At 44.6% G+C, this 14,142-nt stretch overlaps 1 protein-coding gene across 2 annotated transcripts in view; it reads left to right on the top strand.

Moving 5' to 3' along the window:
• Window positions 1-13,944, top strand: part of smoc2 (SPARC related modular calcium binding 2) — a 20,788-nt gene extending 6,844 nt beyond the window's left edge. Inside the window, exons 2-13 of one of the 2 annotated variants that reach the window (XM_034681714.1) lie at window positions 237-399; window positions 4,364-4,470; window positions 4,566-4,665; window positions 4,786-4,821; window positions 6,787-6,831; window positions 7,067-7,141; window positions 7,953-8,139; window positions 8,979-9,061; window positions 11,621-11,720; window positions 11,842-12,089; window positions 13,383-13,420; window positions 13,510-13,944. In XM_034681714.1, the coding sequence (XP_034537605.1) occupies window positions 237-399; window positions 4,364-4,470; window positions 4,566-4,665; window positions 4,786-4,821; window positions 6,787-6,831; window positions 7,067-7,141; window positions 7,953-8,139; window positions 8,979-9,061; window positions 11,621-11,720; window positions 11,842-12,089; window positions 13,383-13,420; window positions 13,510-13,533 (1,206 nt within the window). In that variant the 3' untranslated portion in view covers window positions 13,534-13,944. Of the gene's footprint in view, window positions 1-236; window positions 400-4,363; window positions 4,471-4,565; window positions 4,666-4,785; window positions 4,831-6,786; window positions 6,832-7,066; window positions 7,142-7,952; window positions 8,140-8,978; window positions 9,062-11,620; window positions 11,721-11,841; window positions 12,090-13,382; window positions 13,421-13,509 lie in introns of both variants that reach the window. The other variant, XM_034681713.1, reaches the window with a different exon arrangement.
• The last annotated feature ends 198 nt before the right edge of the window (window positions 13,945-14,142 follow it).

Genomic DNA, 14,142 nt, shown 5'->3' with positions numbered 1-14,142 from the left:
AGACAAACATGGCTGCACACTGAAGTCCTGTGTGTGTGTGTGTGTTGGACTGTTTGTTGTTTGTGTGGAACTACCTGCAAACCATACATCATCCCACTTATTACCCGGCTTCTAACCTAAGATACAAACACGTCTGTGGTGTCAACAAGCAGAACAGTCATATTTAATAACTGTGATAGATTAAATGTCTTAATAATGATGGTAATAATGATATTTTCCCCTCCCTCTCTCTGCAGTTTCTGCGTGTGGACCAGGATAAGGAGTGTAACACGGACTGCACCGGGGCTCCTCGTAAACCTCTCTGCGCCTCAGATGGACGAACTTTCTCATCACGCTGCGAGTTCCTGCGAGCAAAGTGTCGCGACCCCCAGCTGGAGGTCATCAGAGGGCCCTGCAAAGGTTAGGTCAAAGGTCAAGCTTCAGAGTGCCCTGTAGGGGGGGGGGGGGGGTCACAGAGAACACCTGTGGGGTCAGACCATTCAGAATAACTGAACCTGTGAGGGCGAGCGAGGCTGACAGAGTGAGAGAGAGAGAGATGCTGGTTTTTAAGAAGTTTGTAGCAGAGAAGGGAATGTATGCTGTTGTGTGATGACACTCACTGAATGCTAATATCTGTGAGTGTTGAAACAGAGATCAGGAACAGATGAATGGGAGCAGTATCTCAGTGGTTTGGTTTGAAGTGGCTGAAATGAGACTTTCATGCAGAGTCGAGTGTGCCTGAATGAAACATGTTGAAAAGGCTGAATGGCTTCATGAAGATCACACAAAACATCTGCAGATGAAAAGCTAAAAGGAGGTCGGGCAGCCCCCCTTCACACACACACATACACACACACACACACACACACACACTGACTAACTACAGAGAGCAGTTTTATTCTCACTCTGCTGCTTCATGTCTCTGCTCACTGTGGACAATCACTTTTTCTCACACATTAGAATATGAGCTCTTTAATGCAGTGACTGTTTGCTACAAAGGATTCTCAGCTGGTGGAAAAATCGTCCCTCCATTTTGTCCCACGCTGGGTCTCCATGACAATGTTTTGAAAAGGACATCTGGACGAGGATGCTGTGATTCAGAAAAATAGACTTCCAGCAAGGAAGCTGAAAAAAGAGACAAAAGTCCTTGAGAAGCTAATCGAAGCATCAATAACGAAGTCTCAAAGAGTCTAACGCGCCAGGATGCAAAACAAAAATACTGAAATGAGACTCGAAAACCAAGGAGAGACGAGTCAAAGGACGGACTGACAACCAGAAGAAATAAAAACAAAGCAGGCTTAAGAAATATAGAAGACAGAAGACAGAGGACACAATGCAGACAACATAAAGCACAATGTTGAACCTCAGTCTGGCTCTGATGCCACTCTTTGAGTAAAGTGGTTCTTCTGGGACGATGGTCCTGAAGCCCACTATGATGAAGATCCCTCACAACTGTGTTCCTTCACATCAACTTCAGAGGAGGTCAGGTCAGCAACAATCATCCCGGCAGATGTCCCGGGCTTCTTGTTGACATCTTCGACTATTTTCCTCTCCACAGTTCTTGAAATATTGCACTTTCTACCACACCTCGGTGTGTTTCTTATGGAATTTGTCTCCTTGTACTTTGCAATGATGCAACGTACAGCTGTTCCAGACACTGTAAAACACCTGGACATGACAGTATAGCCTTCCTCCTTATTATGAGCCTCCATCATCTTCTTTCTGAGCTCAAGACTGCTTTCCATTGTCTCTGGCATGGTTAGCAAGAGTAGTCTCTCTCCTGTTTGAAGTCCCTCAAGTAAATCTCAATGCTGATTGGATGCTCAGGTGTTGTTAGGAAACCAGCTGACTGCACAGGTGTGTTTTAAAGCTGGGGTTGGGAATCAGATTTAGATCCACTTTTTGTTATACTGGTTGAAATGATCTTTATGCCCTGATGGTAATCAATACATAATGTGTTCTTAAAAAAGAGGTAAAAAAAAAGCTGCTATCTACAGCCGGAGTAAACCTGGGAAAACACCAACCAATCCCTGCCATCAGGACCCAAATGATGAACCAATCAGATCCCGTCCTGCCGCTCTGCCCGCCTCATGCAAAGCGTACATTTCATGTTTGTTTGTGTTTTTCACTTTCACTATGAGAATGTTTTGGTGTTTTCTTACCGCTGAGTGAGACAAGAGTTAGACGTAGTGCAAAACACAAACGATGAGCTGAGCGGCGATCATGCATTGAGTGGGAGGAGCTCCAAGTGGAGAGGGGGAGGGGTTAGACAGAGTGCTGAGGAAATGCTACATTCAAATTCATGCTAGTTTTCCGTGACTACCAACCCTAGCCTTAAAAGCAAAAATTCACATGGGGGCTAATATTTTTGACGACCCCATTTTTCACTTTATTTGAAATAAAGCAAAACTAAAAATGTATTTAACATTCCAAAATGTACCGAAGCTACTACGGTGAATGTGTGATTAAATTAAGTTGTATCAATAATAGGGATGCACCGAACCGATCCTTACAATGTTACAATGTCATTTAGCAGACGCTTTTATCCAAAGGGACGTACATACGAGAACGAGAACAACACAAGCAAAGATCTACATAGACAAGAGGAAACAAGATCAGTAAGAGGAACAAAGTGCTTCAAGTCCATTTGGGTGCAGGTACTGCCAAGCAGTGTAAAGGCAATGCACAAAGTAAATAAGGATTTTTGTTTTGTAAAATAAGGAACATCCACAATGAAGCAACCAAACCATTTAAGACTTTCCCGGTATCGGATATCGCCTAGATCGGACTAAAAAAGCTAGATCGGATATCGGTGACAAAGGGCCGATACATAGTGCCGATCCACATGTAAGATCTATTCATCTCAGTTCTATGCTTTTCTGTGTTTACAACAGCCATGTGCGTCTCCTACGTCATCAGCACCGCCCAGTCTGTGCTGTTTTGCCCGGTGGAGCATGATGGAGGATAACTACAGAGACTCTGCAGTTTAGCTGCATGTCACGCTTCTTTTGCTAACAACTCCGCCGGAAACTTGCAACATGTGCAGCGCTAATGTTTCCACGGATGAAAAATATAATGGAAGCCCAAAGGAAGAAGTTCATGTCAGCTGTAGCCGACTGCAAAGAAGCAAGAAACCTTCTATTAATGTATTCAAAGTGTGAAAAAACAGACAGGTTATTGGATTTAATTGTTCCAGATCCTTGAATTTAAGGGATTCCAGCCTCTGGTTTAGTACTTGGAACCCAGGTACAGTTCACCATCAAGACAGAAAAGCCTAAAGTTGCCAAAACATGATTCTATCCTCACATTAAGGAATAGAGATTGTTAAATCAATACCAGGATCGGATCGGCTAGTATCGGTATCAGCAGATACCAAAGCCCAGGTATGGATATCAGGACCTAAAAAGTAGGATCGGTGCATCCCTAGTCAATGATGCAAACATTGGGCAGAATTTAAGGAACATGTTCCATAGTTCCTGGGGGGCTGATCATGTTGGCCTCCACTGTAGTGCAGGCTGGGGACACGAGTCGTTCACAGCTATATGTCCTTCTTAAACATGACGTTCATTTAGTCGTAGTGCAGTGAGAGACACTCTACTGTCTTTACCTCTCTCTTTCTCTCTCTCTGAATTGGTTCATGTTGTCATAACTTGTAGCAGAGGTTCAGTGACACAGAGACGTGTTTGTGGTTGGAGTTGGTGGGACAGCTCTCCGTTTGTTTTCTGTCTCTAATGAAGATGAGTCATTCTCAGATTTTCCATTTTTCTGCTCGGAGCCTCGGAGGACGACGACAAAGGATTTCCACCGGAGCTAAATTAAGAGTTTCCTTCATGTCCAGAACATCCAATGATGTCTAATGACACACACACACACACACACACACACACACACACACACACACACACACACACACACGGTACGGACCGTCCCTTCATGTTCTGAGAGTTTGCACAGCTGGAGCTGGTGGTTGTGGTCATAAAGGATGAATTCAGGCTCGCTCACACACACACACACACACACCATAACACACACACACTTGTGAGCTGCACACAGATGAACGTTTCAGACACACACTTGGTTGTGGACTGGATCTGAGGCTGGGTCTGACCTGAGGACTTTAACAGAGATGTCGGGATGGTCAGTTTTCCTTCAGAATCAGCCCTTTTCTGTCTGGAATGTTCTGCAGGATCACGTCTTTAACGTCTTTAATGTCTTCACCACGTGTCCGTGAGCAGGACGGGTGCTGGTTTGATTCCCCAGCCGCGCCCCAAATGTCCTGAATTGTTTCCCCTGTGGGACTCGTCTGTGCTGCATTTTTCCTGTCCTCCTTCAGACCCTCAGTGTGAGTGTGCAGTGATCGTGTTGCTTTGTGCGTCCTCCTCAGACACGTCCAGATGTGTAGCAGAGAAGAAGTACACGGAGCAGCAGGCCAAGAAGCTGTTCCCTCAGGTGTTTGTCCCCGTCTGTAACCCGGACGGCACGTACAGCGAGGTGAGGAAACATGCAGGATGAGATAAATGTTAGGTCTGTCCTCCTCCGGTCTGATGTTTGTCTCACACCGTGTTCACCTGCTGATCTGACCTCAGGTTCAGTGTCACAGCTACACAGGTTACTGCTGGTGTGTCACCCCGAACGGACGACCAATCAGTGGCTCCGCTGTGGCCAATAAGAAGCCTCGATGCCAAGGTGGGACACAGAATCAAATGACTGATTTCAGCATGTGTGTGTATGTGTGTTAAAAAGTGTGTGTGTTAAAAAGTGTGTGTGTTGTTAAAATGAATGAATCTGAACGTTCTGATGTTTCAGGATCTAAACAGGAGAGAGCAACGACCAGAGAGCCAGGTAAATCAGGTGAGCCTTTACAATGCACGTGTGAAAAACTCTGCATGCATTCACATGTGCATTGTTTCTGTGTGCGTGTGCATGTGTGTGTGTGTGCGTGTGTGTGTCTTATATTCAGTCCTAGAGTAAGCAGTCTGCAGGCTGATTTAGACTCACCTGAAACTCACCTGTCATCAAACATGTGACCTTCATCCTCATCACCTTCTTCCTCCTCTCACAGCGTTCTCTCTCAGCCTCTAACCTGTAGGTGAACACTCAGGTATCATACAGGAAGTGATGTCATGTGTGGGTCACATGGTGCTGAGGGGATTTCTCTCACAGAAAGTTTGCTTTGGTTTGACTTAGATTGACTCCTTATGTGTGTGTGTGTGTGTGTGTGTGTGTGTGTGCGTGGAAACAACATCTAAGAGGCAGTTTGTCTACATGTGGTGTGTGTGTGTGTGTGGGTGGGTGTGTTAGTGGTTGGGTGTGGATGTGTGTGTGTGTGTGTGTGTGTGTGGTTGGGTGATAAACATGTTGGTTAAAGCAGGATAAACTAATTTGTGGAGTTTAAGCTGAGATATTTAAATTCCTCAGCTATTAAATGACTGTGATTAAAATATTTAAATATAAATAATAATAATGTGCTTTAATAATAGCAATAATAAAAAAAAGATAAATAATATTATTATTCTAATAAATCAATAATTATAGAAATTATAGTGAATCAATAATTCAAAAAATATAATAAATAATAATAAATAATAATATTGATGATAATGATCATACATCAATAATAACAATAATAATAGTGACACTCCTAATAATAACAAAATAATAAAATGATAAAAATAAATAAAATAAATAAAATAAATAAAATAAATAAAATAAATAATAATGCAATTATTATTATTATTAATACAAATAGAATAATAATAATAATACATCAATAATAAAAATAACAATAATAATAACAATACATATAGTAATAATATATAATTAATAATACAACATTTATAATAATAATAATAGAAATAATAAATCAACAATAATAATAATAATAATAATAAATCAATAATTATACAAACATTATTATTATTATTATTATTATTATTAATAATAATAATAATAATGTAGCTGATCTGTGGAACACATTCACTCACCATGGAGTCATCTTCAGCTAACCACGGACACACAGCTGTTAAAGTACTGCAGGGCGACCACAGAGGGAAATTCATATGTGTGTGTGTGTGTGTCTGTGTGTGAGTGAGTGTGTGTATGTGCTTGTTTCCTGGCAGACCCTTAAAGAGGTGCGAGCGTCGTGTCAGAGGCCGCAGAGTAAAGACGGTCATTAGTGGTTCATCAGAAATCCACATCATAAAACTGTTTTTAAACAGCTTTACCATACACACACACACACACACACACACACACACACACACACACACACACACACACACACACACACACACACACACACACACAGAGTGTACTGTTGAAGATGTCTGAGGTGAGTCTCACCTTCAGACAAGGTTTCACCTCAGCCTTCATCCTCCTCATCCTCATCCTCATCCTCATCATCATCATCATCAGTCTGATTCTCTACACATAGACACCACGGGGAACTAAACCACTAAACTCTCTTCTTCTCCACTCTCCACGTCTCCTTTCACCTCACTCTTCCTCTCCTCTTTCTTCTGCTCTCATCTCTCTCTCCTCTCCCTCTCCTCTCCCTCAGTTCCCTCTTCCTGTCATCTCTCACGTCTACTCTTCCCCATCCCCTTCTCTTCTCTCTCTTCTCATCCTCTCCTCCTCTCCCCTTCCTCTAGTCTCTCTCTTCTCTCTTCTCTCCTCTCCTCTTCCTCTTTTCCCTCTCCTCTCCTCTGTCGGGCAACGTGCAAATCTCCCTCCTAGTGTTGCGTTCAGGTGTCGAGCTAACTCTGGTAATTGTAGTCTCCTGTCAAATCTTCTCCATTCTGAATGCAGATGAGACGGGTCTGGTGGTGGACACGGCGGGTGCTGATGAAGAGGGTGAGTCACAGTTTCTTAATCTTCACTGAGATTTAAACGAGTCATCCTATTCCCTCACTGAGACCGGAGTGTTGATCATGTGACTGACAAACAGAGGACAGAGAGAGAACTTAAACAACATGAATGAACCCTGACATACAACACAACGCAGGTCATATTTCACAGGGTATGTCATGTCAGTGATCTCTGTGAAGATGTTGATGAAGCTGATAGACGTCTCTGTGTTTCCTGTCAGACATCACCTCTCAGTACCCGACCCTGTGGACGGAGCAGGTCCGCAGTCGCCAGAACAACAGAACCAGAACTCCATGTGAGTGTCCCAGTCTTTGTTTCAGAGAGAGAGACAGAGAGAGAGAGAGAGAGAGAGAGAGAGAGAGAGAGAGAGAGAGAGAGAGAGAGAGTCTGTCTCTCTCTCTCTCTCTCTCTCTCTCTCCGGGTCTGAAACAGAAACTCGTCAGTCGTCATTAAATCTGTAAACATCCACACAGAACAAACACACCACCTCTGTTTATCTTCTTACACTCATCAGCCGCTCTGTGAGAAAATCTGTGTGTGTGTGTGTGTGTGTGTGTGTGTGTGTGTGTGTGTGTGTGTGTGTGTGTGTATGTGTGTGTGTGAGAATCCCATTATGGTAATTTAAACCAATAACAGCCGGAGAATGCAGGCTGATGGTTCAGATTAGCGTGTGGTCGTCCATACGGAGGAAGTGGAGCAGAGCGGGAAGGCGAAGAGGCGTTTCATTCGCTCTCTTTGTGTGGTTAAAACTTCCCTGATGAAAATAAACAAAGGCCAGATTACCCACAATCCCCTGCAGCGACTTAGACTGAGGCGAGGAGCACGGAGAGAGGGAGAGAGGGAGAGAGGGAGAGAGGGAGGTGAAGGCTTTGATTTTGAAACCAACTCCCTGTTTGAGAATAAGACTCAGACCCTGATGAATATCTGATGAGGATAGACATCACACTGCCCCCTAGTGTTTAGGAGGAGTACAGCAGAGCGACGCCAAACCACGGTTTACAGACACACAAACACACACTAAAAACATTACAGTCAAATTAAAATTCACCCTGGGGTGTGTGTGTGTGTGTTTCTGCCCCCCGTGTGACCTCTGACCCCTCCCTCAGCCTCGTCATGTGACCAGGAGCAGCAGTCGGCTCAGGAGGAAGCTCGGCAGCACAAGAACGACGCCGTGTTCATCCCCGATTGTTCTCACGGCGGCCTGTATCGACCCGTGCAGTGTCACCCCTCCACCGGCTACTGCTGGTGTGTGCTGGTCGACACGGGCCGGCCCATACCTGGGACCTCCACCAGGTGAGACTGACCACACACATATACACACACCTCAGACCAGCTCTTAGTTATGCTGCTATAGGCTCAGACTGACACACTGGGATCCTGTCTTTCCCTCTCTCTCCTCTCTCTGCCTGTCTCTTACTTTAACTCCTCCTGTCCCATTAAAGTTACTAACCATAGACCTTTCTGGAGTCCCTGAGCTCCCTTGTCTCGTAGGTTCCTCTGGATCTCTGCTGCTGTGGACGTGCCAGACTCCAGCTGCTACAACTACTACTATCCGTCTCCCCACTATCATCTCTCTCTCTCTCTTCATCTCCCTCTATCCCTCTCTCCAACACGGTCTCAGCAGATGTGTGTCTAACATGAGTCTGGTCCTGCTGGAGGTTTCTGCCTGTAAAAGGAAGTTTGTCCTTGCCACTGTAACTTGTTGGGATTTGGAGCTGTATAAATAAAGATTGATCTAACGTTTGTGTCCGACACCCTGCTCAGACCAGTGAGGAGTGTTTGCCTCAGACAGGATCAGCTTAATGGGACTACAGGCAGAGTCAGAGAGGACACACACACATTCTCACACACACACACACACACACATTGTCTCTCTGAGGAGGCCCACAAAGACTCCCCGTGTCCCACGCTCTCTGTGTGTGGAGGTGGTCCACAGAGCTGTTCTTTAATCCCTGAGATCAAACCCAACAGTAATAACAGAACACAGACTCCATCCTTCACCATGACCTCAGCCCGACTGTGTTTAAATCCGTGTGTGTGTGTGTGACTCCATATAAATGTTTGGATAAATGTGTGTGTTTCAGTGTGTTTCCCTGTGTGTGTTTTCTCACCTGTGTGTGTCTCTGTCTCAGGTATGAGCAGCCAAAGTGTGACGGGAACGCCCGAGCTCATCCCACCAAACCCAAAGATCACTACAGGAGCCGCCATCTGCAGGGTAACTGTGTGCACGCGTGTGTATGTGTGCGTGTGTGTGTGTGTCAACTCCTGTTGTGTACACTAACCAATCATATCAGACTTTTCAGCGCTCAAAAACGCCCGCACTGTCTCACTCATCAGCCTCACTTCTCCCTCACAACCAATCAAAATCAAGAAGGGGCGGGGCTTCTGATATCCCCCTGCTCCCGTCATATAACTGAAGACACTGAAGCTCGCTCTGTTCTGTACTCCTTGGGGTCTTTGCTGCTGCTCCCCCTGCCTTGGCTTTTCATGTATGCACATAAAAGAGAGGGGAGGTGTGCTCTCCCCACCTCAGGCTTAGCCCTTCCATGTAGGCACATGGAAAGGCAGGGAGCTCCAAGAACAGAGCCATACCGCCAAATATAACTTACTGCATGCAGATAATTAATTCTCTTTAACGAGAGTGATTCTGACGGAACTGCTTCTACGGCCAGGACAGGAAAACCTCCTACTGTTTTTACTTTTTCTTTAATTTCATTCATCCATCTATCCATTCATTCATTCATTCATTGTGATGATAAACCTCTGTGTGTGTGTACGTCTGCCACAGGGGCTGTGAAGTGCAAATTTACAAAGAATAAAACTCTTTTACAAAGTTGGAGACAAATTCACATTTCAGAAAACAAGTTTACAAAATAAGAAACTTTTAAAGAGACAGAACATTTTTACCCGTCTTGAAGCAAATTTACGGCGGATTCTACCGGATAAGGAATGTACCAAATACAGGAAGTGAGACACGGATTGTCCTGCCAATCGCAGGTCATTCTGATGTGTCCTTTTAAAATAAAAGCCAAACAAAATTTGAGAAAATAGCGATGATTCTGGATATTTACAATCAGAGATTATGAACAAAATCTCTGACTCTTTATAGTTCAGACTAATAATGGTACATTATTTCCAACAAAGACCCAACATCAAGACCGGATCAGATCCAGTCCCATCTTACAGACAGGACTCAGTCTGATCTCATCTTAATCCACCATGAGCAGAGCACTTTGCAGCATTTAGCAAGTTACAGTGGCAAGGACAAACTTCCTTTAACAGGCAGAAACCTCCAGCAGGACCAGACTCATGTTAGACACACATCTGCTGAGACCTACCGTGTTGGAGAGAGGGAGAGAGGGAGATGAAGAGAGAGAGAGAGAGATGATAGTGGGGAGACTGATAGTAGTAGTTGTAGCAGCTGGAGTCTGTAGCAACTGGAATGCCAAATGGCTGATATTTCAAATTTACACATTTAAATTTTGTTTGGCTTTTATTTTCAAAGGACACATCAAAATGACTTTTGATTGGCAGGACAGTTCATCTCTCTCCGCCAAAACAAACCATTCTCTTCCAGATCACTTCCTGTATTTGGTACGTTCCTTTTCTGGTAGAATCTGCTGTTGATAAATTTGTTTCAGGTAAAAATGTTCCGTCTCTTTAAAAGTGTTTCTGATTTTGTAGATATGTTTTTGGTAAAAGTGTTTAATGTCATTTTGTTTCATTAAATGTTAAAATGTTTTCCAATAAGTAAATTTTATCTCCAGCTTTGTTAAAGTGTTTCATCCTTTGTAAATTTGCACTTCCCAGCCACCGCAGTCTACATCTCTCTGTTTCTTTACATTGAACCACATCATGAGTGATTTCATGTAAACACACGGTGTGTTTATTAATACCCGGGTCAGATATGTACTCATAAAACTTCACTGCTGACTGATCAGTGCTTCTCTACCTGTGAAGCACTCACAGGCTGTTTGTGTCACACCTGTCAGAGAGCAGCCACGTGTGCTATTATCTCCTGCAGAGGAGAATCTTAGCCGCAGGCTGAGCCATAAAAAAACTGAAACTGTTTACAGCTTCTTCTTTTGTGGAGCTGAGAGGAAAAAACTCTGTGCAGTCTTTATAGTCTCTGTTTAAACCGTGTCCTGTATAAACCTGTCTGCAGGCTCAGTGACCTCACCTGTCTGTTCCTGAAGAGGTGTTATGAAGCCCAAAGATGGAGGTCGCCATATTGGAAATGCTGACTCCATGCAATAACTTCCTGCTAATCTAAACAGACAAAGAGGAGGAGCTGAGGACAAATAGGCCACGCCCCTTATTTTACCCAACTAGTGGATGCTCCAGGAACTGCAGTTTCCTGTCCTGGCAGGGGGAGCAGCAGCAAAGACCCCAAGGAGTACAGAACAGAGCGAGCATCAGTGTCATCAGTCACGTGACGAGAGCAGGAGGATATCAGAAGCCCCGCCCCTTCAGTCCTGAGGACTCGGTGTCCTCAGGATGATTGGCAGGTATCAGGATGATTGGCAGGTATTGTGTTCCTCCCCCAGGTGAGCTCTTTATGAGCGGGAGGAAACACTGACAGACGCTCGTTACCTTCATGTAAAAAAAATGCTGCCTGTCACATGACGTCTCTCCATTAACATTTATGAGGCCACCTATGACGCAGCATTCCTCCCAGGTGCTGTTACCTGCAGGATAATTGTTCTCTCCTCTACATAAACCTGGAAATGCTCACCTGTAGACTCGTTCTCAGGTATCTGTGCCTTCTGTTTAGGTTGTCCCGGGGCGAAGAAGACTGAGTTCCTGACGAGCGTTCTCGACGCGCTGTCGACAGACATGGTGCACGCCGTCACAGATCCAGCATCCGCCGGGAGGTGAGGCGACAAGACGAGGATCTAAAATTAACTCAGAAGCATGATGGAGTGATGGAGTGATGGCGTGATGACGTCGTCCTCAGCTGAAGAATTGATCATGTTTATGTCTTTGTGTGTTCAGGATGGCAGAGCCGGACCCCAGCCACACCCTGGAGGAGCGGGTGGTCCACTGGTACTTCAGCCAGCTGGACAAGAACTCGAGCGGAGACATCGGGAAGAAGGAGATCAAACCGTTCAAACGCTTCCTGAGGAAAAAGTCAAAACCCAAGAAGTGTGTGAAGAAGTTCGTGGAGTACTGCGACGTCAGCAACGACAAGGCGCTGTCTCTGCAGGAGCTGATGGGCTGCCTCGGGGTCACCAAGGAGGACGGTGAGCTAACAGTAACCAGCTGGCTAACTGGAGCTAACACAGCTGTAGCTTCAGCTGTCCACACCTGTATGAAACCACACCGTGTCATTAAAGCTCACACCTGGTCACTGCTGCTCCGTGTGGAGTCCTCACTGTGCTCCTGTGGTACCATGGTCCTTTATTCAGTACATCAGCTCCCTGATGATCCTGCTGGAGCAAACATCTGTAACATCTTTTAATTTATAAACTTCATGTCCCATGGTGCATTGCTGTTAGGAGAACAAACAGAAGAGCAGCTTCAACACTTCAAATCCAAACATTCACAACAATCTAAACAAGAGAAATGACACCGAGCCACAGTTCAGTATCATGCTAATGTCATGGATGGATGGATGGATGGATGGATGGATGGATGGATGGATGGATGGATGGATGGATGGATTGATGATTAATTGATTTACTTTTATGGTTGGATGGATTAGGGATGGATGCATCGATGATGGATGGATAATAGAAGATGGATGTACGGATGGATGGAAGGAATGATGGATGCATGGATGGATGGATAGATAGATGGATGAACAGAAGGATGGATGGATGGATGGATGGATGGATGGATGGATGGATGGATGGATGGATAGATAGATAGATAGATAGATAGATAGATAGATAGATAGATAGATAGATAGATAGATAGATAGACAGAAGGATGAATGGAAGATGAGTCAATGATGGATGGATGGATGGATGGATGGATGGATGGATGGATGGATGGATGGATGGATGGATGGATGGATGGATGGAAGATGAGTCAATGATGAATGGATGATGGATGAAAGGAAGATGGGTGGATGGATACATAATGGAAGATGGATGATGATGAATGGATGGAAGATGAGTCAATGATGGATGGATGGATGGATGGATGGATGGATGGATGGATGGATGGATGGATGGATGGATGGATGGATGGATGGATGGATAGATGCATGGGTGGACGGTTGGATGGACGGATGGATGAATGGATAAGTTGATGATGGATGAAGGATGGAAGATGAGTCAATGATGGATGGATGGACGGATGGAAGGATGGATGATTAGATGAGTAGAGTGATGTCTCCTTGTTTCTTAAATCAGTAGATTTGAAGGTTCTGGTGTTGAACTCTCAAAGCAGATCTTAGAGATGAATCTGACTCGTTATCTGAGCTTCACCTCTTCATGTTTGCTTTCTCTCTCTCTCTCTCTCTCTCTCTCTCTCTCTCTCTCTCTCTCTCTCTCTCTCTCTCTCTCTCTCTCTCTCTCTCTCTCTCTCAGGACCCAAACCAGGAGAAGCTTTCTCCCCCAGTAAACTGGTGAGTAAACGTTTACAGCTGACTCTGATTATGAAGTTATTAATAAACACAGTGATTGATAAACTAACAGAGTTTAATCTCGTCCTCAGAGTCCATCCAGGAAGCAGGGCTGAACAGACTCTCTCTCTCTCCGCCCTCAGCGCCGGGCGATCATGAAACCTTAGTATTTGCACTTTGTACTTTAAACGTACATTCACTTTGTAGAGGAGCGGTATGTAACAGACTGCTGGTGTGTGTGTGCGTGAAACAGATTATTAACACATACAATGTATGTGTGCTCTGTGTTTGGAAACTCAGAGAGGTTTTCATGTTTAAGCTGAATGTTTCCGAGGTTTGTTAAAATAACTGTGTCTGTATCTCCTCTGAGCAGCAGTTCGTACGAATGTTTAGATCTTACAGACGTCCATCATGTCCTCATGTCCTCATGTCCATCATGTCCTTATGTCCATCATGTCCATCATGTCCATCATGTCCTCATGTCCTCATGTCCTCATGTATTCTGGTTTATTAGAAATAAAGATCTCTTTTATAACTCTGTGTCTCTGTGAGTCAAAGACGAGGAGCTGCCTCAGATTATTCAGCCTGTAATATTTCCCTCTGCTCACATGGACCTGGATCAGTGTGTGTGTGTGTGTGTGTGCGCTCCTGTCTGTCACAGGGTTGCTCGTTGTTCTATGTTAATCTGCAGATTTTCACACACACACACTGCGCTGTAGCTCTGA

Source organism: Notolabrus celidotus, chromosome 4 (assembly GCF_009762535.1).
Source record: "Notolabrus celidotus isolate fNotCel1 chromosome 4, fNotCel1.pri, whole genome shotgun sequence".
Taxonomy (NCBI): domain Eukaryota; kingdom Metazoa; phylum Chordata; class Actinopteri; order Labriformes; family Labridae; genus Notolabrus; species Notolabrus celidotus.
This window is presented reverse-complemented; position numbering and strand designations above follow the sequence as displayed.